The 22,930-nt window shown below is 49.2% G+C and overlaps 1 protein-coding gene across 1 annotated transcript; it reads right to left on the bottom strand.

Annotated features, from left to right (window-relative positions):
- Positions 1-16,523: 16,523 nt before the first annotated feature.
- TLE7 (TLE family member 7) lies at positions 16,524-19,948 on the bottom strand. The gene is made up of 9 exons (XM_059903767.1): positions 19,647-19,948; positions 19,502-19,524; positions 19,266-19,324; positions 18,562-18,774; positions 18,213-18,454; positions 17,873-18,014; positions 17,567-17,720; positions 16,941-17,014; positions 16,524-16,628 (listed from the first exon to the last, which is right to left on the bottom strand). Exons 1-9 carry the CDS (start codon positions 19,946-19,948, stop codon positions 16,524-16,526), a joined length of 1,314 nt encoding a protein of 437 aa, XP_059759750.1.
- Between the last annotated feature and the right edge of the window lie 2,982 nt (positions 19,949-22,930).

Below are 22,930 nucleotides of genomic sequence, written 5' to 3'. Positions count from 1 at the left end.
CAATGCCTGATGCCCACTCATGAACACTCTCCCACACCCCGCCCCGCAATGCCAGGCACCCAGGGATGCTGAGTTCAAGTACTCTTTTTAGAGAGTCTTCCAAATTTTTAAAAATCTTTCTAAGTAAAAGAAACCCTGCTCAAAAGAACCTTCAGCACTTATTACCTCATTTAAACTTCACAGCCATCCAGTCGGGTCGGGACTCAGGATCACCATGCGACAGAGGAGGAGACTGGGGTACACAACGAGGTTTAGGTAACTTTTCCAAGGTGACACAGCCCTTGAGTGGCAGAGCCGCAGGCCCGGGCCCTCCGGGTTCCGAGGCCACCGTGGAACTGCGCGGTGGGGTCCCAGCCGACGCGAGAGGGGGGCTTTCCGATCCCAGTCAGGCTTCCATCCGGCTCACACCTCCCCCACAGCCGCCGCCCTTCCACGGCGCCAGGCCGGCCCTCTAGCACCGCCCTCACGAGGGAGGGCGGCTCTCGGGGGCAGAGGCGGGGCTTGGGACGTGACCGGACACGCTGCGTGGGGCAGAGGCAGCTCCTCCCAGGGGCCGCTGCGGCTGCGCAGAGAGGACCCTGCCCCGCCTCTCCCGCCGCGCGGGTCCCCGCAGGTGCCGGTCTGGCGGGCCCGCTCCTATTCCTCCGCAACCACGCTCACCTGCGAACATGGCCAGCGGCACCTGTAGGAGCTACTGGTTCATGGAGCAAGTCAGCTCCAAGGCCCATCACCTGGGCAGTTAGGGTCCCCCAAACTTGCCCGTTCACAGCATCCGCCAGGAGCCTCTCTGTGCCCCTCGGAGGCCAGCAGCCAGCCAATACCTAGAAATCAATGAGTAATGGCGAGTCCCTGAGGTTTCCTTATTTTTTCCTCCATTAAGCTGCTCCTCGGTTCCCTCAGTCTGTCTCTGCTTTTGTTTCACAGCAAGAAGCTGCTTGTGGACGAGGCTGGCTAGCGGTCCTGCAGGGACCAACCTCACTCTCCTCCTCTGGCTGGGACTGATGCCGGACTTGGACATTCATGACCCAGGGCTCGTCCCGTGTCTTCATTTCCTGGTGGTCACACTTTAGTCTGATCCACAGGTTCCTGTTTAAAACCACCCAGCAGAGCACCTTTGCATCCAGAGACCTGTGACAATCAAGAGACAGCATTCAGGCAAACTATATTCCGAGACACATTTTTTTCTTCTACTTTGCAAATACACATATTCAAATCTAAAATTTTTGTTTCAGAAAACAACAGCCAACCAGATTCAACAGATGTTACCCCTTTGCCGTATGAGCGCCAGACCAGTTTTTTAAATGAGTAAACATTATTCTAAAGCTAAGCTCCCCCACCGACCACTACCCTGCTGTTCCTTTCAGTCACCCACTCCCTCTCTGGGACAAGCACTATATAACCAGAGCATCCCTTCTCTGGATATTTCTTACTGGTATGGGACACTAGTGTAGCCAGAAATCAACATGTCATACCTGCCCGGTGGGTTCTGACAACTTACAGAAAAGGCAGCAAACTGCCCACGTCTGGACCCTATTTAGGCTCATTCTAAAACAGTCCCAGCACCTTTTCTTGACTGGATGTCAGATCCCTGTAGCTGGGCAAGGGTGGCTTTTTCCATCCTAGGCTGGAAGGGATGAACCCCGCCATCTGATGGAGGAGAAACAGGCCCAGAGAGGGGAAGTGAATGTGTCAAGATCACAAAGTCAGCGGTGAGGTAGGGACTAGACCTGCGCTCTTGGCCTGGGCCAGGGTGCATTCATGAGCTGGTGACATCATCAGAACCTTCTTCCTCCTCATCCCACATAGAGCAGGCTGTGTGGATGGGGATCCTCCTTCCCCGCTGCACTCGGTCTGGAGGGGAGCCAGCCAGCTGCAGACGGCCATGCCGGGAGGCTCTGAGCTGCTGCAATTCCGCTTGTGGTCATCCTGCCACTGGGGTCAGCAATTCTGGTCAAGAGGAAGAGGCCTAGGGCACCAGAGCTAGGAATCTAGGTGAAGCCACAGCGCCCCCTGCGGCTAACTGCTAAGTAACCCAAACCTTAGGTCTGCCTGTCAGATTTCTTGTGGTGCCCACCCAGGAAAGCTGAGGGCTGGGTTCAGAGCAAACCCCTCCTGGGGAGATTTTCCTTTTGCTCTGCATCACCCCTGGGGGAACCCTCAGGATCCCAGTTGATAAGAAAATCATGTCCACCTGTACAAGACCCTTTCCCTCTCTGACTGCATCCCTGAATGTGTCCACCCAGCATCATCTATTGATGGCTTTATGCAGGCCAGCCACTGGGTCCAGTACTTTGGGGATGGAAATGACATGACACTGTTCCACCCACCATGGAATTTCTTGAGTGAGGCAGACAACCAAGGAAACATAGTGAGACAAAGATTTGATGGAGTGCAGTGAGCTGGGGGAGTAGAAAGGAGGATAAAGTACCATGGAAATGGATCGGAGGGGCTGTAAAGGCAGACAAGGTGTTTGAGCTGAGCTTTGAGGAGGAAACACAGGAAGACAGATACGGAGAGAGGGGAAGGCATTTGTGGGGGATGGAACATACACAGCCAATACCCCTCCTCACTTGTCCCTTGTCCCAGCTGCTTCCTCTTCCTCCCGCCCCTCCTAATTCACCATGGGTCACAGTGGCTGTCCAGCTAGAGAAACCACCCGCCTCTCCTGGCTGCAGTTCCCCTCTCTGACAAGGTCCGTGTCTGATCCGATTCCTGTGACTCTCCCAGACCTCATACCTTGACCCTGCCAAGGAGCACTTGGTTTCCTGAATCCTGCACAAGCCTGTCCACAATCTGGACACTTGAGAATTCAATACGTGGGAAATATTTCTTATGCAGGGGATTCAGCGAAGTCGAAACCATCCTTTGTCTCTAAGAAAGAGAATTCATCCCAGGAAAGGAGAAAAGGGGCAAAGGTGTCATGCCGAGAGAAGTTTCTCTGCACATTCTCTGCAGGCCATTATGGCTGTTATACACCCTCGCTCATGGCAGAGTGGGTCCTGAAGGTGCAGGGAAACCCATTCACCCTGGACAGCAGCATTATCCTGATATTCCTATCTCCTTTGGAAGAAATCATCTTGAGCTAGAAATCTGTGCTGCCACCAGGGGGCAGCAGAAGACCAAAGCTTTACCTGAAAACAGCTAATTTGTTCAATTCTCTGCCCGGGAGGTAGAGCAGCCGTTCCTAACCTTGGCTGCAAATCAGATTCACCTGGGGAGATTTAAACAACACTGACACCAGGTTCCCACCCCCAGAAATTCTGATTTAACTGGCCCGGGGGGCAAGCCAGCATCGCACTTTTTGGTCTCCCCACAAGAACTTTAATTTTTTTTAACAGGGAAAGAATAGACGAGGAGAAGCAGCAACCTCTCAGACCATTCTACATTTCAGCCAGGGTTGAGAACCACTGGGCTAGACAGACCATTGTAACTCAAAGCATGGTTCACAGACCACCAGCATTAACATCACCTGGGAGCTTGTTAGAAATGCAAAATCTCAGGACCCACCCCAAACCTATTGAATCAGAATCTGCATTTCATGATTTGTACAAATGCTTTATCCATTAAGGAAGATTGTTCTTGGTTTGTGATACTTTGAAAATATTTTCTCTAGTTGGTTTTACCTCTTTAACTTTGCCATGCAAAGTATTTTTAAGATGTAGTGGAATTTATCAATTTTCTCTTATGGCTTCTCTTTAAAAAATTTTTTTCGGAGTGTGGTTGATTTACAATGTTGTGTTAGTTTCAGATGTACGGTAAGGTGAATCAGTTATACATTAAAAAGGAAAAAAAAAAGAAAACCCAATTCAAAACGTAGAGTGTACCTCTGAGCCTCCAGGCATCATTATTCCACTGTGATCACTCATCCAGCTGGCGGGGTGGGGAAGGGGCCCATCCTGGATTCCAAGAGGTAAAAAATTCAGGACAAAACACTGTGACAGCTACCGCCGTCCCTCCAAGCTCTCAGTGCCCCTATTCTCTTTGGAAAATGAGGCAGCTCTTCACTCCGTGTCTTCTTACTCCCTCGAGCGCTGGAAGAAAATGAGAAGATGAGGGACACACATTTTATTTATGATACATATACCTCAAAAAATTAAGTCATTTCCATAGTGGCTTTCCAAATATCAGCATGGCTAAAAGGAGAGTGACCCTCTATTAGGAGTCAAAAAATAGGACAAGGGGTGTAGCAAATTATTTGTTTTCTAGTTCCTTCTTTTGTCTAGATGAAATTCTTACAAAGCCCCAAGGATGAAATTAACCTTAGCTGTTCCTTTGAAATTGACCCTGTCCCAGGAAATCTGGCATGTTCAGTCATGGAGTAAAAGCCATAAATAATACTTTTATGATTTAAGCCATAAGATTTCCACTTCCACAAGAAAGCAGAGAGCGAGAGCAAGAGGGAGGGGATATGGGGATATATGTATATGTATGGCTGATTCAGTTTGTTGTACAGCAGAAACTAACACACCATTGTAAAGCAATTATACTCCAATAAAGATGTTAAAAAAAAAATAATGGGGTTTAGCTGATTTTCACTGCTATGTTTATGCCGCTTTGTACCTACTTGATTCACTTACAGAGAGATATCAATAAATACTTTTTTAAGATTCTTACTAGTCAGAAAAAAAAAAAAAAAAAAGAATCTGCATTTCAACCAGATCTGCAGGGGATTTGTTTGCATATTAAAATTTGAGGAATGCTGGTCTTAGTAACCAGAAGGGCCCTTGGGGAGATCCCAGTCCTACACCAAATCTGGTTTACAGACGTAGAGGTTGAAGCCAGACGGAAGAGCCCATCTGCTCAAAGTCACTGGCGATGCGTTAGGTGGGACGGCACAGACCTCAGAACCCTGACTCCCAGTCCAGTACTCTTTCTCCCACAGCACCCAGAGCCGGGCCTGGGCACCAAATGGCCACAAACAGTGGCGCGAGTTTGGTGGGGTTTTGGAACTTCCCCGTAGCTCTCAGCACGCGGACTGTGGGCATCCCAGAGATGGCTAAGTTACCATCTCGGCTCGAGGCGCTTCCATCCTCATATGTAACTCAAAACACACACACGATATCAGCCAAGCATAACCTCTCACCTTGAGTCACGCTGTGGGACCATCTCTAAATGTAGGAAGAAAGAGAAGGGAAAAAGATCAGTGTGGATGGATGTGTAGCCAGGGAAGGTTTCCTGCAGGCTGGGCTTGTGAGAGGGGGTGGGGGGTGAGAGTTCAGTGGCTGGTGGAGGGAGGGGCAGCCTTTCAGGCCAAAAGACCAAGATGAATGAAGGGTATTAATAAGGCAGGAAGGGGATCAGTGTGACCAGGGCACCAGGTAAGGATTGGGCAGCAGTGAGAGATAAAGCTGGGTTGGGGGAGTGGCTCAGAACACAGACAAGGCCCTGAAAGCAGACAGAGGACTGCTGGGTAGAGCTGATTCAGTTCCTGGGCTGGAGGCCACAGTGAGCCATAGAAGGTATTGGAGCCACGGTGGAGTCTGGTCCTTGGACAGGCCTTCTGGGGTGTACCGGACATGGTACCATGGAGGAAGGGGCTACAGGAACCCTCACCCTGGGAGCTCATTGAGGGTACGGCTAGAGGCTCGTTCATCTCAAGGTCACCAGCATTTGGTAGAGCCTTGGCCTTGGAAGGTCTCCTCCAGCTGACCATATTCATGGGAGGCCAGCCTTCAACCCAAGGGCCGTTTAAGACTCAAAGTCTAGATCAGAACAGGAAATTTAAGTCATGCTCTTGTGACCTTGGGCTTGTTCCACCATAGAGTAAGGATGATAACAGAAACTCCCTCATAAGGTTAGTAAGAATTATCTGTGATAAGACACATGCCATAACCTGGCGTCTACCTGGTGCTCCATATCCGATAACTCCCTTCTACTTCTTAACCCCTGCTCTTCCCAGGGCCTCAGAAAGTTAGCACCACCTTGGTATCCCTTTGAGTTGCTCCTTCAATCTCTTCTCCTTCCCTAATTAACGGTAGCATCTGTTGAGTACTGTACCCATATAAAAGCACAAGCCCATTACATCCTACAATAATGCTTTGAGATCGGTTCTATTCATTCCCTGATTTAAAGATGAGAAAACTCAAGGATAGAGTTTTACATGCACACGACAAGGGTTTGAATTGGGTTACCATATCAAGCACCCCTCTCCTAACCATGCTTTCATATGGCCTCCAAGTGAGATGGCCCAGGACTCTCCATGGCTCCTCCATGACCCTCAAGCTACACATTCTCCCTCCACAATTCCTCCTCTGACAGTTATAGGGACCAATCTCAACTTTTTGTTTTTGGCCTTGGTCTTCTCCTTTGATCAATAGACCCACATTTCCAAAGGCCAGTGGGATACAGATCCACATGGATGTCTGTCTTCCTCTGAAACCTAACCAACCCCAAGTTCCCAGCCCCTCCCTCTAGCCTGAGCCTGGGTAGCTCACGCCTTGTACACCTCCTAAGTTCATTCTATCCAGAAGGGTGGCCATGCTGGTCTCCATCCCCAGTGTGGGGTCCTGGAGAGCAGGAATCTGTCCTCAGGTGCCTCTCACAGAGCCAAGCACAATCAATACAGGACTTACCTATCCCTCCAACCAGCGTCCCCTCCCAGCTCTCCTATTTCAGCTCACAGCACTGTATCCTTCATCTGGTCCTTTAAGATCTGAAACTTGCCCCTGGACCATCCCTCTCCAGCAGCCTCCTCATTCCCCCAGCGGTCCTCTCTGCTCAGAACCGCCTCCCAACTGCCTCTTAGGTTGTTCCCTTCCCCCACTTTCCAACAGACCAACTGCTCCCCGCCCTCCTGCAAGCTCAGGTCAAATCCAAGCCCCCTTGAGTCTTGACCACACCCTGGCCCCTATTAGAGTTAGTTCCCAGTGTGTATCTTAATGCAATGAACCATAAACTCCTTGGGGGCAGGAGCTGTGTCTTTTTATTTTTTGTCCCCATGACACCATTCACAAAAATTAGCACACAAAACCACTAATAAACATATTTTGAGTAAAAGAATTTGGGAATTTAGTTAAAGCAGAAAGTGTCTGATTCAGAGGGAGCATTTTTTTTTTTAATTAACAGCATGGAAGTTATATGTATTCCCAACACAGAAACTTATAAAACTGCCCACTCCCACAGCCCAGATCACTCTGCCCTTTGCCATGCACACCTGCCCTATTTTTATTGATTCATTTGTTTATTCTGTTTTCACCCACTGATGTGTGTTGACTATTCATTCAAATACTTCTTGAGCTAATGAATGAAGATGTTAATGGTCACCTGATCCGGGAGAATTTACACTTGAATACTGGAAATACCTAAGAAGTTTGTGAAAAGTACAATCCTCAAGACCATTTCTAAAATTTACTGAATCAGAATCTCTGAAGGAAGGCCTGAGGGCTTCCACTTTTATTTATTTGTTTTTAACTTTTAACTTTTCCTTTTAAAGTAATTTTCAGAATTATAAAACAGTTTGAAAATAACAAAGTTCCCATATACCCTTTACCCAGCTTCCCCAAACATTAACACTTAGGTAACTGTCATGCAATGATCAAAACCAAGAAATTGGGGTTTCCTGGTGGTGCAGTGGTTAAGAATCCGCCTGCCAATGCAGGGGATATGGGTTCGATCCCTCGCCCAGGAAGATCCCACATGCCGCGGAGCAACTAAGCCCGTGAGCCACAACTACTGAGACTGCGTGCCACAACTACTGAAGCCCACGCGCCTGGAGCCTGTGCTCGGCAACACGAGAAGCCACCGCAATGAGAAGCCCGCTTGCCGTAACTAGAGAAAGCCCGCGCACAGCAACAAAGACCCAAAGCAGCCAAAAATAAATAAATAAATACATCTTTAAAAAACAAATAAAAACAGGAACGCTTTTTTCTTTCCACTAGTACTTCCATGGTTTCATTTTTTTACATTTAAATTCATGATCCATTTGAGTTTATTCTTCTATATGGTGTGAGCTGTGAATTCATTTTTATCTTTTTTGAAATGACTACTCAGTTGTCCCAGCGCCATTTATTCAAAAGTCTATCATTGCCTCTGAGATTGGAGATCCCATCTTTGTCATATACTAAAATTCCATTTGTACTTAGGTCTGTTTCTGCATGTTCTGTTCTATTCCATTGGTCTGTCTATTCATGTGCCAAGGCCACTCTGTCTGAATTACAGGTGCTTTTACAGTTTGTTTTAATGTCTGGTAGCTACCTACCACCTCCACCCCCTGCCCTGCTCTTTTGTTTCAACGTTTCCCTGGATATTCTAGCAGGTTTATTTTCCATATGAACTTTAATATCAACAAACTGTGCCCCCCAAAACAGCTCCAAGAAGTAAGCAGTCCACCAGAAACTTCCTGGAAGACACTCTCAACTACCAGAGTTCCTCTGGCCCAGCCACCAAAAACAGGTGAAATCTTGCTCCCGGTATCAATAGTAAGCCAACCTGTGGGGCCTTAAGACTCTTCCTTTTCTGGGAGCCCGGCCCGGACTGGAAGCCCTGACGACCATTCCCAGGGGTCACCTGAGCCCTCCAGTGCGGTGCCTGCCTCCTGGCTGGTTCACCGGGGCCCCACCAACAGATGCAAGAAACCCCTCTCTTCTAGAGAGCTCGATGTCACAGGTCACCTGTCATTTCCATGATTTCCATGATCACACGGAGACGAAGATGCCCGCCCCACCGAGAAGACCACTGTCTTATCTAGGAGGACCTTCTGCGCCACCCTTCCACCTATGGTTCCACTTAGACCTACTTAGAGAAAATACGATCTGTGCTCCCCCCAAGTACGAACTTCCTTTTGCCCAGGGGGGTATATGCAGACAATAATCTGAGGCTTGGAGTTTAAAAAAACTGTTTGACCATTATAAAGACCACTGCCTAAACTGTTTCCACCTATAGAATCACCTACAGAATCACCTTCTTAGTTTAACTCCTACCACCTCTATAAGTAAGAATGACATAGAAATTTAATTTCTAAGTGTGATAAACTTCACACTATAAATAAATCCTTTTCTATGGATGATTAGCAAGAATCTCTCAGTTACTCCAATGTGCGGCCAGGTTTGGGAACCGGGGGAATACAATAGACAGGACTGGGATCTGGCAGCCCCAGGGGTGCTCCTACTCCCTAACGGGGTCCTTGCGAACAGGTGAGCCCGCCACACCAGGCAGTGAATAGGGAAGGCTCAGCAAGACCGGGGGAGTCCTCCAGCTCAGAGTGGTCAAACCATCAGTGATGAGTAACTGTCACCACAGCTGCCTTCCCAAGCTAGGTGTATTCTGCAAACTCTAGAATTATATCTCCCTTCAATCTTCCAGCAGCCCAGTGAGGTAAATTCAGGTATGATCACCATTTTATGGGAACAGAGAGGCTAAGACAACCAATCATGGCAGACCTGGGGTGAACAGAGGCATCTCACTCAGCGGCCACGCACATTTATTTCCAAGACCTTGGATTCTAAGGACATTATGAGAGGTAGAAAGCGCAGCACGAAGTCCCACTCTCTACACTGCATGGCCATAGCCCAAGGTGAAGTTACGTGATGCTGGATCCTAGAATGGGCGGGAAGGGATTGACCCTGTCGTTCCATAAAGGAGAAACAAATCCAGAAAAGGAAAAGGCTTTCTCAAGATCACACAGCCAGTCAGTGTCAAAGCTGAGAAGAGAGTCCAGGTCCGCTAAGCAGGAGTCTTTGCACCCACCTGCAAGGCATTCGGGAGTTTAGAGGCAAGGCAAGGCTGCCCCCTGGAGGAAAGACTGGAAAACTGCAGGTGTCCCTGTCCTGAGACCCTGGGCAGCTTCACTCTGCATGATGGATTTCCTGACCCTGTACCTCCCTGAGGGTTTCTCCTTCTTTACTAGTGCCCCTCTGCAGAACCCCCCAGGACTCTGTTGATGAAGTCATATCAGGGGTCTAGCATACACAAAGCAGTTTTTCCTCTCACTGCATCCTTGAAATCACTGGCTCAAGAAACACCTAGATGGAGATGGCTTTTCATGTATGAGGCACTGGGATGGGTGCGTGGGGACAGAATCTGAGAAGATGACCCTGCCTATCCCCACGGAGGTTATAATGTGTTGGGTGTCTCTGACACAATCTGTGGTGAGCAGAGAGCTGGAATGGGACGGGGAGGCAGGGGAGGACCAAACGCCAACTAAAGAATGGAGGGAGGGACTCATGGGCATCACATCTGAGTTAAGTGTGAAGAGGAAAGGATTTCAGTAATGAAGATGATGGTACAAAATTCCCGGGGAAAGAGGGAAAACAGGGCCAGGGCCTCCCCTCACGTTCCCTGGTGCCTGCCCTTCCCGTCAGCTCCTCACTGCCCAGCCACCAATGTCCGACTCCTTACAAAGCCCCCTCCCCTGCTGCACCTGCCTCTTCCACAGGTCCTCCCCCACCTGGCCTTGATCACATTTCCTGCAGTCACTCAACCCCAACCCTGAACCCTCAGATCTTCCAGTCCTTTGTAGGCCTGTCTACAGAGAAATCTCTATGGTAATCAATCAATAAGCTAAAACTAGTTCTTGTGTACCTGCTGCAGAGGATCCAGAAAATTCCAAACCAACCTTTGCCCCAAAGAAAAAGAAATCATCTCAGGGGAAGAGTAGAGGTGCAAGGAAGTGATGGAGAGGGAAACATTCTCTGCTAGTTCTGGGCAGCTGTGCAAGAGGAGCCCAGGCCGGAGGGACTTTGGGGGTGACTGACATCGGATTAGGAGGCGTGGGTAGGTGGCAGGAAGGCAGGAGCAGAGGCTGGGAGGCAGGAAGGCTCTGGGTGGGTCTGCAGGTCAGCGCATGGCCTGACTCATCCAGCTGAGAGGCTAAGGGGTATAGCCTTATCGGCCGAATATTTCCCAAAGGCAGTGAGGAGTCACTCAAGACTGGGTGCAGGGACACCTTGAAAAGTGTGTTTAGAGAGATTCCTGGAACAAACCGTGTCCTTTGCTCTGCAGCTTCTCAAGGTGGCGGGGGTGGTAGGAGGGAGCTCTGCCTACACAGCTCTCACAGCCCCTGAGAACCTGTCCCTCTGGGGGAGCTGCCTCTCCTGCAGCCAGTTTCTTCCTCCAGTTCTCGGGGCACAATTTGTACCACCCCAGGATGACCGGGAGGGGAAGCCACAAGGTCAAGGCTGGGTAGTGGCTGAGAGAGAAGAGATGCCAAGCCCTGACTCTGTGCGGTGCTCTTTGCTCACTGCACAAACCCCCTCCAGCACTGAGTCTAGGCAGGAGGTGTCAGCAGAGAGTGGCTTGGGGGTGGGGTCCAGAACCTCCCCGAGCATGCTTCTGAAAATGGTGTTTCCAGGGGTGGCTCAGATCCCGTCTGTGGGTCACAGAGCGCTCAGTCAAGGGAGGAGACAGAACTGACATATAGGGAACAATTGACCACAGGATGCAATACTATCACTGTGTCCTAGGAAATCAGAGCAGGAAGGGGGAATCAGTGTGAACAGCTGTCCAAGAGATGACCTGAAACCTGTGTCCAACTGAGCACCAAACCCCTGAAAGGGGCAAGTGGGGGAAAGGGGCTAGACCCACCAAATATGAAAATACATTGTTTCTCCGGTGAAAACAAGAATTCCACAAGAATTCAACAAAAAGAATAAGCTGCCCAGTCCAAGGTAGTAATCCTACCCCATAATAATCGTTGGACACATGGGAGGGGGTACAGATTCGTTTGTAGTCATCCCTTCCGGGCATCAGCAACAGAAATTCCCCTGAAGAAGTAAGGAAGGAATGCTTTCTTAGAGATGGTTATATGTTCTGCTCATCTGTCCATTCATCCATTCATCCATCCACCCTGCATTCTTATGACAAGATTTAAAACCTTGCTCTGAGGGAATGCTGTTACTCTTCTGCCCTTCAAAATGCGATGCCCTATATGTAATAAGGAAACAAACAGAACCACAAGGCTTAATAAACGACTAAGATGGCAAGTCTAAGGCAACCATAGTTTCTCCCTCCGTTTTCCAACTGAATGCACATCCAAGAGTCTTCTGTAATCTTCTCTCCCTTCTCCTACCTCACCTCTACCCCCAATCCCGGACCAGGGCCTGGAGAGTTCACGCCCCAAACTGCTCTGAGCCCCTCTCTCCTCTCTCCTCCTCCTCCTCCTGTCCCCGCCTGCCCGCGCCCCAGGGCCTTTCCCACCCTTCAGGGGCACCCTCGATGCCCACCTGCAGCCGGTGTCGCCCCCTCCAGCCTTCGTCCACCCGCCGTTTGTCAGCAATACGAGCCTGAGCTCACGCACCGCGCGCTCAAGCGACGGTGGCCGTCTGGGCGGACGCCCTCGGCTCGGACAGCCGCTCGCACCGCCTCCTCCGTGCGCTTCGCGTCCCCGCCGCCCTGCCTCGCGCCAGAGGCAGGCGCGTGCCTTCCGGGTTCCCTCGGCGCCTGCGCCCCCGCCTGGCCCTAGCGTGTTCTGCCCCGCCTCCTCCTGTTCACCCAGCCGAACCCCACCGGCCGCGCCCCTTCCCAACCCCGTCCCCCGGCGCGAGCTGCTGCACGAGCCCACGTCCTCCCCGGGACCCGCTGCGCTCCCGGCAGGCGCGGGCCACCCTCCCACCGCAAGCCGGCGCCTCTCGCCGAAGAGCGATCCTCCTTCCCCACGTGTCCGGGGACCTGCCGGATCTCTGCCGGGAGACACTGACACTTGGGAGGCGGCTTGGCCAGAGGAAGGGGCTGCAGGCACTTTCCCTTTATTGATAAGGAAGACTTTTTCTATATTTGCCTTCTTGGTGCTGTGGGCAGCGCGTCAGTCTCATAATCTGAAGGTCTTGAGTTCGAGCTTCAGAGAACTCATGGCGTTTTGCTGCCATTCACAGAAAATAATCTGCATTCTGGGATGGTGTTTACAGAGGCCCCGCGGGGCCCAGCAGGTAAAGGGAATTCCATGTGCTGCCAGAGAACATAAGTAAATGCTTAGGTCCACACAGAGCCCATTCAACCGCAAGCCACGGCCACGAGGGACGATCATTGTCCCCTCTACCATAATAATAAGATAAAAACCCGTAAACGTGAAAACGTGCAGCGTCGGCGCTACTGCGAGGAAATGGACACTGCGCTGCTGAGTGGTTCAATTCCTCTCGCAACATCCGTGAAAAATCTCGGTCTCCGAGGTCACTTCCGATCTCCTTTTTCCCCAACTTCCTCTACTCGAAGCAAGGCCGTGTCTCCGCGTTCTTTTTCGGCTGTCTCCGGAGACTGTATTCTCGCTCCAGTCCAGACCCAGCTTTCAAGACCGGCTGTCAGTGCCGGTCCCCTACGTGGCCCCGGAAAGCTAAGTGGGGCGACATTAATGAGCCGGGAATGGCCAAGCTCTAACTATAGCTTTAGCTGAATCCTTCAGTTTTTGATTATTCAGTTTACAATAGCTTCCAGTTACTTTGTGATTTAGCCTCTACTAATTATTTAGAAATATATTTCTTAATTTCTAAAATAGGGAAATTTTAGTTTTCTTTTTATTATTTATTTCTATCTTAATTGCATTATGGTCGTAGAATATATTCTATAAGAATTAAATACTCTGAAATTTATGGCTCAGTATTTGGTCAGGTTTTGTGTTTCTTTGTTATTATTATTACATAATTTTATTTATACTAGATTAATATCAAATTAAACAATATACTATTAATAATGAGTTAATAATAAAAGTATGTCAATTATAAATATAAATAATAAAATTTATTAAACTTATATTATTATATATTATTATATTCTATTATTCCAGTATTTTTCCTCTATTAGTTTGGAAGCTGTACCCTTGTTTCATATTCTTTTAGTAATTAATCTTGAAATTACAACACTACTCCTTGATTTATCAAGACTACTATTAATTTGGAGTTTTACCTTCTTTCCAGAAAAAAAAATTTACAGTCCTTTTACTTTATCTTTTCCAATTATTACCCTCCCAACTTACATTTGTTTTCAATTCTCTTGGGTATATATCTAGGAATCGAATTGCTGGGTCATATGGTAACTCTATGTTTAGCACTTTGAAAAGCTACTAAACTGTTTTTCAAAGTGGCTGCGATGTGTTTTACAATCCCACCAGCAAGGTATGGGGGTTCCAATTTCTCCATATCCTCACCAACACTTATTATTGTCTGTCCTTTTTATTCTAGCCATCCTAGCACATGTGAAGTGACATCTCACTGAGGGTTTGGTTTACATTTCCCTCATGATGTTGAACATCCTTTCCTGTGCTTATTGCCATTTGTATACCTTCTTTATAGAAATGTCTATTCAAATCCTCTGCCCTTTTAAAAATTGGTTTACTTGTCTTTTATTGTTGAGTTGTAAGACTTCTTTACACCTTTTGGATATAAATCCCTTACCAGAAATATTTTTGCAAATGTTTTCTACTATTCTGTGGGCTGTCTTTTCACTTTGTTGATGGTTTCTTTCGAAGCACTCATTTTTGACAAACCTTATTTTTGAAGAAATAAACATTGCAGATAGAGTTGAAGCTCCCTTTTTATCCTTTTATGATCCAATTTCTCTACCTCTGTCTCCATAGTTTACCGCCATTGTGAATTTGATCTTTATAATTCCCTACATTTAAAAAAAAAGTGTGTAAAATACACATAACATAAAATTTATCATCTTAACCATTTTAAAGTATACAGGTCAGTGACATTAAGCACATCCACACTGTTGTGCAACCATCACCACCATCCATCTACAGAACTTTGTTCATCTTGCAAAACCAAAACTCTGTACCCATTAAACAATAATCTTCCATTTCCCCCTCCCCTCAGCTCCTTGTAACCACCATTCTACTGCCTGTCTCTGTGTATGACCTCTCTTAAGTACCTCATATGAGTGGAACCATACAGTATTGTCCTTTTGTGTCTGACTTATTTCACTTAGCATGTCTTCAAGTTTCATCCATGTTGTAGCAAGTGTCAGAATTTCCTTCCTTTCAAAGGCTGAATAATATTCCATTATATATATTTTATATACATAACAATATCACATTTTGTTTATCCATTCATCCATCTATGGACACTGGTTATAGAGACACTGGGAGTCTATTTGTTACTATAGCCCAGTAGGATAGACCTACTGTTGGACTCTACCGTCTGTATTATATTTTTCAATGGATGCTAAATAAATATATTATTTAGAGGCACGCTGGCTACAGGAGTCAGCAAACTACAGTCAGCAGACCAACTCTGGCCCACTGCTTGTTTTCATAAATAAAGTTTTATTGGCACACAGTTGCATTCACTTATCTGTTGCCTATAGCAGCTTTCATGCTACAGCAGCAGAGTTGAGTAATTGGGACAAAAACCACAGGGCAAAGCCTAAAATATTTACTATCTGGCCCTTTAAGTAAAAGTTTGCTATTTCCAGGGCTATAGTAACAAATAGGCTCCAACATGTATAACAATTCGAATACAAGTTTCTCTCCCATGAAATAACCCAAAGAGGGAAGCTTTTCTCCTTGTTTGATTTGTGGACACAGGATGCTTCCATCTCATTGTTTTGCAATCCCCTCGGGCCTTCACATCGCTTGCCTGGAGCTGGTCGAAGGGGACAGAGAGCCTGGAGGGGACACCCCACTCCTTTAGCATTGGCCCGGAAAGGAGACACATTCTTCATTCATGATCCATCAGCAAGAACTAGGACCCAATAATATCTCAATGCAAAAGATGGTACATTTTGTCCCTGGCTTTGTGCCTCTTCCGGTGAACTCTAAGCTACAAACGTTAGTGGACAGCTAGCTGTCTCAGCCATGCCAACACCAAACAAAGAGGCAGGAGGATGGAAAAGACTAGAAAGCAGGCCTATATTGCTTGATTCAGGGAGCTGGGGCTTTTTCAGCCTGGCAAAGGCCAGACAAAATATCACACCCACCAACATGAGGAAGTTGCCCTGAAACAGAGACAGGCAGCTTTTGACCAGCACAAAATGCCAGAATTAGGATCGGGACTTTGAAAGCCTCAGATAAAGTGAGGTTTCACGAAGTAGGTAGTTAAAAGGACAGCTCTTCCTGGGATATGGTTAGACCAGCGACTGGAGTCTTAACCTGCGTCAAGAGTTGAGTGTTGTTGGTCTACCAACACCCTGATACAATCTGAAAGTTTGTACATGGACATACATTGCTTCTTAAGCTTTCTTAAGAGTCCAAGAATTCCAGAAAAGTTATAAACGAAACTAAGTCTGGTCTAAAATTCCTTCCCCAACCTGGAATTTGCTGAAAGGGGGCATAAGCAATCCATCACGACGAGTTTGTTGTTTGAAAGAACTGACCGGGTATCCAAGCCATTTTGGTTTTTGCTTTTCCATTTTATTAATTACAAAATCCAGAAATCAGTGGTAGAAAAACAACAAAGGAAAAATCCCTAAGTTACATAATGAAAACCTGGAGGACAGGCCAGGTGTGTGCTGGGCGGGAGGAGAATGGACAGATGACCGGCCAAGGAGGAGAAGGTGGGGCTGTGGGAGGCGTTAGAGTTGCCCAGCACCCCGAGGTCACCCTCCGAGCACGCTGGTCTTCTTTGGGTCTTGGCCAGCAGGACCATGGCTTGCAACCTTCAATACAAGAGCTGGTAAACAGTGGCACTGTTCCTGGAGCCCGTGACCAGGTACTGGTTGTCGGAAGACACATCACAACATAGGATGTCTGTAGACTCCTCTACCTGGAGGGAAAGAGAGGCCACAGAGGAATGATATGCAGGGGCCAGACTGGGGCCGGAGATGCACACTTCACGCACGTCTGTTTCAGGGCTCCATGTAGACCTGAGGCTCAGTCTGGAGACCGGGCCAGGTTCAGGGCTCAAAGTGTAGCCCAGGAGTTCCCAGGACCTTGAGTCCTTGTTCCCTCGATGTACTCAATGGCCCTGTTTGCCATCTCAGAGGTACTTTCCAGCACTATTTCTGGGGCCCGACCAACTGGGATCTGGGGCTGTAAGCTCCAGCTGCCTGGGTTTGCGCACGCCTCCATCCAGTACCTGAAACAATCTTTGTAGAGAAGGTGCAGCTAAGCAGTGGATCGACTCATCCAGTGTGGCCACAAAATAGCTCCCTGGCGAAGGAAAGACAGATGGAGGGGCCAGAGGCCAAGCCTGCCCTCCAGTCCCAGCTCTGCTCCTGACTAGACCAGGGAAAGGATCACTCCTTCTCTGCCTCAGTTTCCCCATCTATACAACTCAGAGACATGACCCAAACCATTCCCTCATCTGCCTGCTCCCTCCTGCCACTCCCGGGATTGTGGTGAGGGGCACTGAACAACTGGACAGCCACATGGGGCTTCAAGCATCTTCTGTCTGCCGGTGTCTTTCGGCTGTGGTTCCATAGAGGAAGCTACCATTACAGACAGAGCCAGAAAAGGAGAGGGGGTGAGCAGAAAAAGAAGGGAGGAAAGGTAGCCAGGCTGGCAGGGGAGAAACACCGGTGACAGGAGGAAGCAGAGGCGAGGGCAGTGGGAAGGTGGCCCTGGACCTTGGCCTGGCCAGTGCTGGGGCTGGAGAGGGGGGAATTAAGAGTCTGAAATAAGGCTGGGCCCAGACTCTACAGGTGAGTAGATGCCTTGTCAGGTGACAGGGCACCCAGAGGTGTCCCCTGCCTGCTCACTCACCACAGGAGGCAAACTTGAGATTGTGGTGGTAGACATATTTCTGCAGGACAGCCTTAAACTTCTCCCTTCGGTGTGTGTGCAGGATTACGATGTCACTCATTCTCAGGCCCACTAACAACCACTCCTCACTGGGGTCGTGGGTAATGCTGAGGATCTGTTTGGAAGGAGGTTTGGGGTCAGTGCTCAAAGCTGCCAGCGCCATCATTCGCGCCCACCTCTTCAAACTCGGGCGCTGCTCCTGCGGGCGCCCGCAACTCCCAGTCCCCAGGGGGACTGCACTCAGCGCAGCCGTAGCCGTCCGGGCACCTCATGCTGTAAATCGTGTTGCTGCAGCCTCTGGTAGCTCCTCAGGTCCCAGGAATACAGTCTGGTGTCTTCACCTCCCGTCCAGAACTTATTGCCCACGATGTCCACACATCGGGACCCGTATATGGGGACTTCGTGCTTCCTGGTGGGAAAACAACCCAGAGGTTCGTGCACTGGTGGGACCCTCAGAAGTTTCGGGCCCAGGAAGCCCCTAGATACGTAGCCCAAATGCGTTCTCCACACCAACTCACCTAGTCCTACTGCAGAGGAGAGAGTGAGGTCGGAAAAGGGGCCCAGGCTTCCCCAAGGCCTCACCATCCAGCCCTCCCCCAGGTCATACCTGATCAAGATTTGGTTCTGCAAATCCCAAATCTCAACAAATCCTTTGAAACAAGCCAAGCAGATCTGGGCATTGGAGGAGACAGCCAGGGAATAGCACATGGGGCCTGTGGAGGCCAGCTGTGCCCTGACGCGGGGGGTGGGCGCCAGGTCCCAGAGAGTCAGGGTCTGGGACAGACCCCCCGTGATCAGGCTTCGCTCATCGGGGGACAGCTTGCAGGTGAGGACACAGTTCTGACGGTCCTGTAGGAATGGGTGACATTCTCAAATCATCTCCTGGAAGCATGGGCTCCAAGCATGAGGACACAGGTCACATGTAGGCTCCCGGAGCCTTCTGGACGACCCCTCACCTGTAAGTTCAGCTGGGCCTGGGGGGCGTGGTCCCAGGCATGCAGGGCACTCTCATCCCACACCCTGATGTAGCCATGGCCGCACGTGTACACGTGGTGAGTAGAGCTGCTGATGGCCAGGGAGTAGACTTTCTTTCCGTGGCGGAGTTTGCCAACCTTCCAGGACTTACGTGGGGTCATTTGCCTGACCACCACTTCATCTGGAACAGGAGGCTGGGGTGCCCATGAAAGGGTCACAGCCTTGACCTGCCCTCATCCATGGGGGACAGGCTTCCCTGTCCTCTGACTCAACTCCTGACCCTGCATCCAAAGCTCCTCTCTGACCCTCAGGCAGGACTGTGTCCTCAGCTGGGGTCCCCAGACCACTGACATCCTTCTGCACTAGCCCAGGATGGCCTCCCTGGTAAACAGCCCACATTTTGAGACACTTCTGAGTACAAGCAACGAGAGCAGAGCCTGGCTCAGAGTCTCCTAGGATGTAGCTCTAAAAGTGACCTTGTCAGCTGAGGCCCTACACACTGGTGATGGGAGGAGGGCAGCTTGGGTCCAAAGAAGCAGGAAGCCCAGTGCACCCACCACCTGTGGGAGAGAGAGTGAGGATGTGGACACACCGCATGCCCTCACCTTCTTCCTACTAGCTTCTTGTTCCAGGGGTAACAGGAAGGGAAAGATGCCACGTTTAAAAAAAAAAAAAAGACACTTACAATTGCCCTGAGCAATGACCAGACTTCTTCACTGGGACGAGGTGAAGGACAAGGCTGACCTGCAGGGAGACACCAGCGGCCAACCACTCAGAGAGAGGAGGTCTGGCAGCAACAGCATCACGGGATCCAGGGAGAAGACTTCTCTCTCCACCCAGGGGCTCGTTCCAGGTCTCCCATTCCAATGCCCAGCCACGGGCTACACCCTGCCTGCCCGCACCGTCCCAGCTGGGACTTACCGAACTCGGATCCTGGTGGGGAGCTGTGACACACAGAGGAGAGAGGGAGGAGACAGGGCATGAGATGGATGGAGAGCTCCGTGTCAGGATCCCTCTCCCGGAGACAGTTCGCTCCCCACCCCAGTCTTGTTCAGGTGAGACCTACCTGAGGCCAGGCTCTGCTTCTTCTGATTCTGCCTCGGAGAGCTGAGGGGCCTGCAGCTCAGACCTGTCCAGGGCCTGGGGGGCCCACTGCTGTGGACTTATCATCTCCTGATAAGCCAGGTCATGCTGCCTCGGGGAGCCTGGGGGCTGCTGGGGGGGACCACACGCTTCGCCCAGCTGGGACTGTGCATGGTGCTCGTCCTGGGAGGAAATGCCAGGGCTCTCGGGCACGTTCCCCCTCTTCTCTGGTTCATCATAAATTGTGAGTATACTGAATGAGGCCTCTTCCTTCTCTTCACTCATGGTCTTCGATCGATGAAGTGCCTGAGCTACCAGGTTCCAGGGCTTAGAGGAATGAGCCCGTCACCCAGATCGTGGGTTCCCAATTCGTCCCGATCCCCTGTAGCAAGAGAGAGAACAGATGCTGACATGCAGACGCAATGTTCCGGGTCTACTGAGAAGACTCAGAGAATGCTCCTCTGGGGGAGAGGATTCAAAAGATTGGTCACCAACTAACTTTTGATACTACATGTTGGCAGCAATGGTGTTGACGGTAAAATTTCGCACACACGTTTTGAGATGTTAGTACCAGGTAAGTTATGTTTTTCCTTCTAGACACACAGGCTGCATTTCCCATCCTCTAAAATCAAATTCACCCTTTAATCTGACCGTATACTTTTCAAATGAGGGCTCACCCCCAACCCCCGCCCCGGGTAAAATAAACAAGAGGTGGGACTTCCCTGGTGGTGCAGTGGCTAAGACTCCAAGCTCCCAATGCAGGGGGCCCGGGTTTGATCCCTGGTCAGGGAACTAGATCCCACATGCATGCCACAACTAAGAGTTCACATGCCACAACTAAGGAGACCACGTGCCGCAACTAAGGAGCCTGCCTGCTGCAACTAAGACCCCATGCAACCAAATAAATAAATATTTTTTAAAAAAAGAAGAATGGGGCTTCCCTGGTGGCGCAGTGGTTGAGAATCTGCCTGCCAATGCAGGAGACACGGGTTCGAGCCCTGGTCTGGGAAGATCCCACATGCCGCAGAGCAACTAGGCCCGTGAGCCACAATTACTGAGCCTGCACGTCTGGAGCCTGTGCTCCGCAACAGGAGAGGCCACGATAGTGAGAGGCCCGCGCACCGCGATGAAGAGTGGCCCCCACTTGCTGCAACTGGAGAAAGCCCTCGCACAGAAACGAAGACCCAACACAGCCAGAAATATAAAAATAAATAAATAAATAAAAATTAAAAAAAAAAAAAAAAGAGTTGTAGTCGCTTTAAAAAAAAAAAGATAAAAGATTATAACTGGGATAAAAAAAAAAAAAGAAGAATGGCTAACTTTTAAAAAAATAAATTTATTTATTTATTTTTGGCTGCGTTGGGTCTTCGTTGCTGCGCGTGGGCTTTCTCTAGTTGTGGCGAGCGGGGGCTACTCTTCGTTGCGGTGCATGGGCTTCTCACTGCGGTGGCTTCTCTTGTTGCAGAGCACAGCTCTAGGCACGTGGGCTTCAGTAGTTGTGGCATGTGGGCTTAGTTGCTCCGTGGCATGTGGGATCTTCCCAGACCAGAGCTTGAGCCCGTGTCCCCTGCCTTGGCAGGCAGATTCTTAACCACTGTGCCACCAGGGAATCCCTTAGAATGGCTATTAAAAAAAAAAAGAAAAAAAAGAAAAAGAAACAGGAGGGCAACAGGAAACTGCACACACATCGCAGTGTCTCTCACCACCCTGCCCCACGCACCCTGCAGAGGGGAAAGCGTGGAAGAACTCAGTGGTCCTGCAAACAAGACATTCCCTTTGGATGGGGCGAGGCTGCAGAATGATGAAGAGGTTGGCTGGTGGTGATTTAATCTTTCCCATCCTAGGGGATAATTCTGAGAACTGAATGGAATCATGCATGTAGAATACTCATAATTATATCAGGCCAGTGGCAAACACTCAATACATGGCAGATAGTGCGTTTATCTGGAGACTGTGCCAGGGACCAGAGCTTTGAGGCTGTAAGGCAGACCAAATGCCTTCCTTCAGGCTGCCCAATAGCTATCCCCAGAAGGCCCTGAGGAGACCCAGTGTTCCATTCTCAGGACATATTAGAAGCTTCAGGGAGAAGACGATGCATAAGGCTGGAGAGGGGATCCTCCAACTGGAACCAATGCCTTGAAGACCAGTCTCAATCCTTGGCTCTCAGACACCCGGGGGCACCCAGGCTGCCTGCCCTTGGGAAGATGTGAGGGCAGCTATATGGCCAGACTCCACTCCTCTTGACACTTGGAGGTCTCATTGTGTCTTTGGCCCTGAAACAAATACTTTACATAGCTGGTCCTATTTCATCCACACAACTGTGTGGGCCACATTTTATAGGTTTTAAACACTGAAGCTCTGAGCAGGTGAGCAAATAGCTAGAAAGCACGGAGAAGAGGTTGAAATTCTGCCCTGTCTGGTTCTCAGCAGTCTGCTTTCTACCTCCCCATCAGAGGAAGGAAGGCAATATCCACCACAGTGACAATGCAGTTACCCTCTGACCCAGCACTTTTACTTTCAGGAATTTATCCTAAAGGTGCCCTCAAATAAAATCCATGTCTAAACCGAAGCATCATAGCATTGGTTATGATAGCAGATGACAAACCCAAAGTCCCTAAGAAGGGACTGGTGAGATAAGTCACAGTATATGCATGAAGTGGAATATGACACAATTGTTAAAAATAACAAGGACACTTACGTCTGGACATGGAAAATCCCAAGGTCAGTTAATGGGGGAGGGGTGGATTCAATGCACATAATGCACAGATTCGCTGTAAAAGGATGGAAATTAGAACCTATCTTTGCATATGCTTTTATGCACATAAGAAATTAGGAAGGGCACTGCCCTTGGGAATAGAAATGGACAAGTAGGAAAGAGGAATGGGAGGAAGATTTGTCACTGCAGAACTTGGGACAGTTTTTGCATATCTGTGGCTATTTAAACCTAAATTAAAATTGTTGGGCCATGAGCCTTTTTCTTCAACCAAGTCCTTTCTTTGTCATCTTCCCCCAACTGACAATTTGGGGTCCTCATGATTCTTAGTTACTTGTTTAAATAATTTAGCAAATTCACCCAGACATGCAGCAGTCTCCTTTAACTGGGACCCCAGGGCTGCCTCGGCCCTGGGGAGGGTGAAAGCACGGAGGACACACATTCCCAGCCCAGGGTGATGAGGATGGGCAAAGAGAGATGGGCAGCAGCCCAGGCTCACGTGTCAGTAAACCTTAAAGGCAGGGAGGCCATTTAACCAGGATTTCATGGATGAG

This window comes from Balaenoptera ricei, chromosome 19, assembly GCF_028023285.1.
Source record: "Balaenoptera ricei isolate mBalRic1 chromosome 19, mBalRic1.hap2, whole genome shotgun sequence".
Taxonomy (NCBI): Eukaryota; Metazoa; Chordata; class Mammalia; order Artiodactyla; family Balaenopteridae; genus Balaenoptera; species Balaenoptera ricei.
The sequence above is the reverse complement of the archived record's forward strand: the minus strand, read 5'-3'. Positions and strand labels throughout refer to the sequence as shown.

Coding starts and splice junctions, on each gene's coding strand:
- TLE7 (XM_059903767.1), bottom strand. CDS start 19,948: ATGAGTGAAGAGAAGGAAGAGGCCTCATTCAGTATACTCACAATTTAT. Junction 19,325..19,501: donor CCCACCAGGATCCGAGTTCG/GTAAGTCCCAGC, acceptor GTCTCCCTGCAG/GTCAGCCTTGTCCTTCACCT. Junction 18,015..18,212: donor CAGAACCAAATCTTGATCAG/GTATGACCTGGG, acceptor TTTTCCCACCAG/GAAGCACGAAGTCCCCATAT.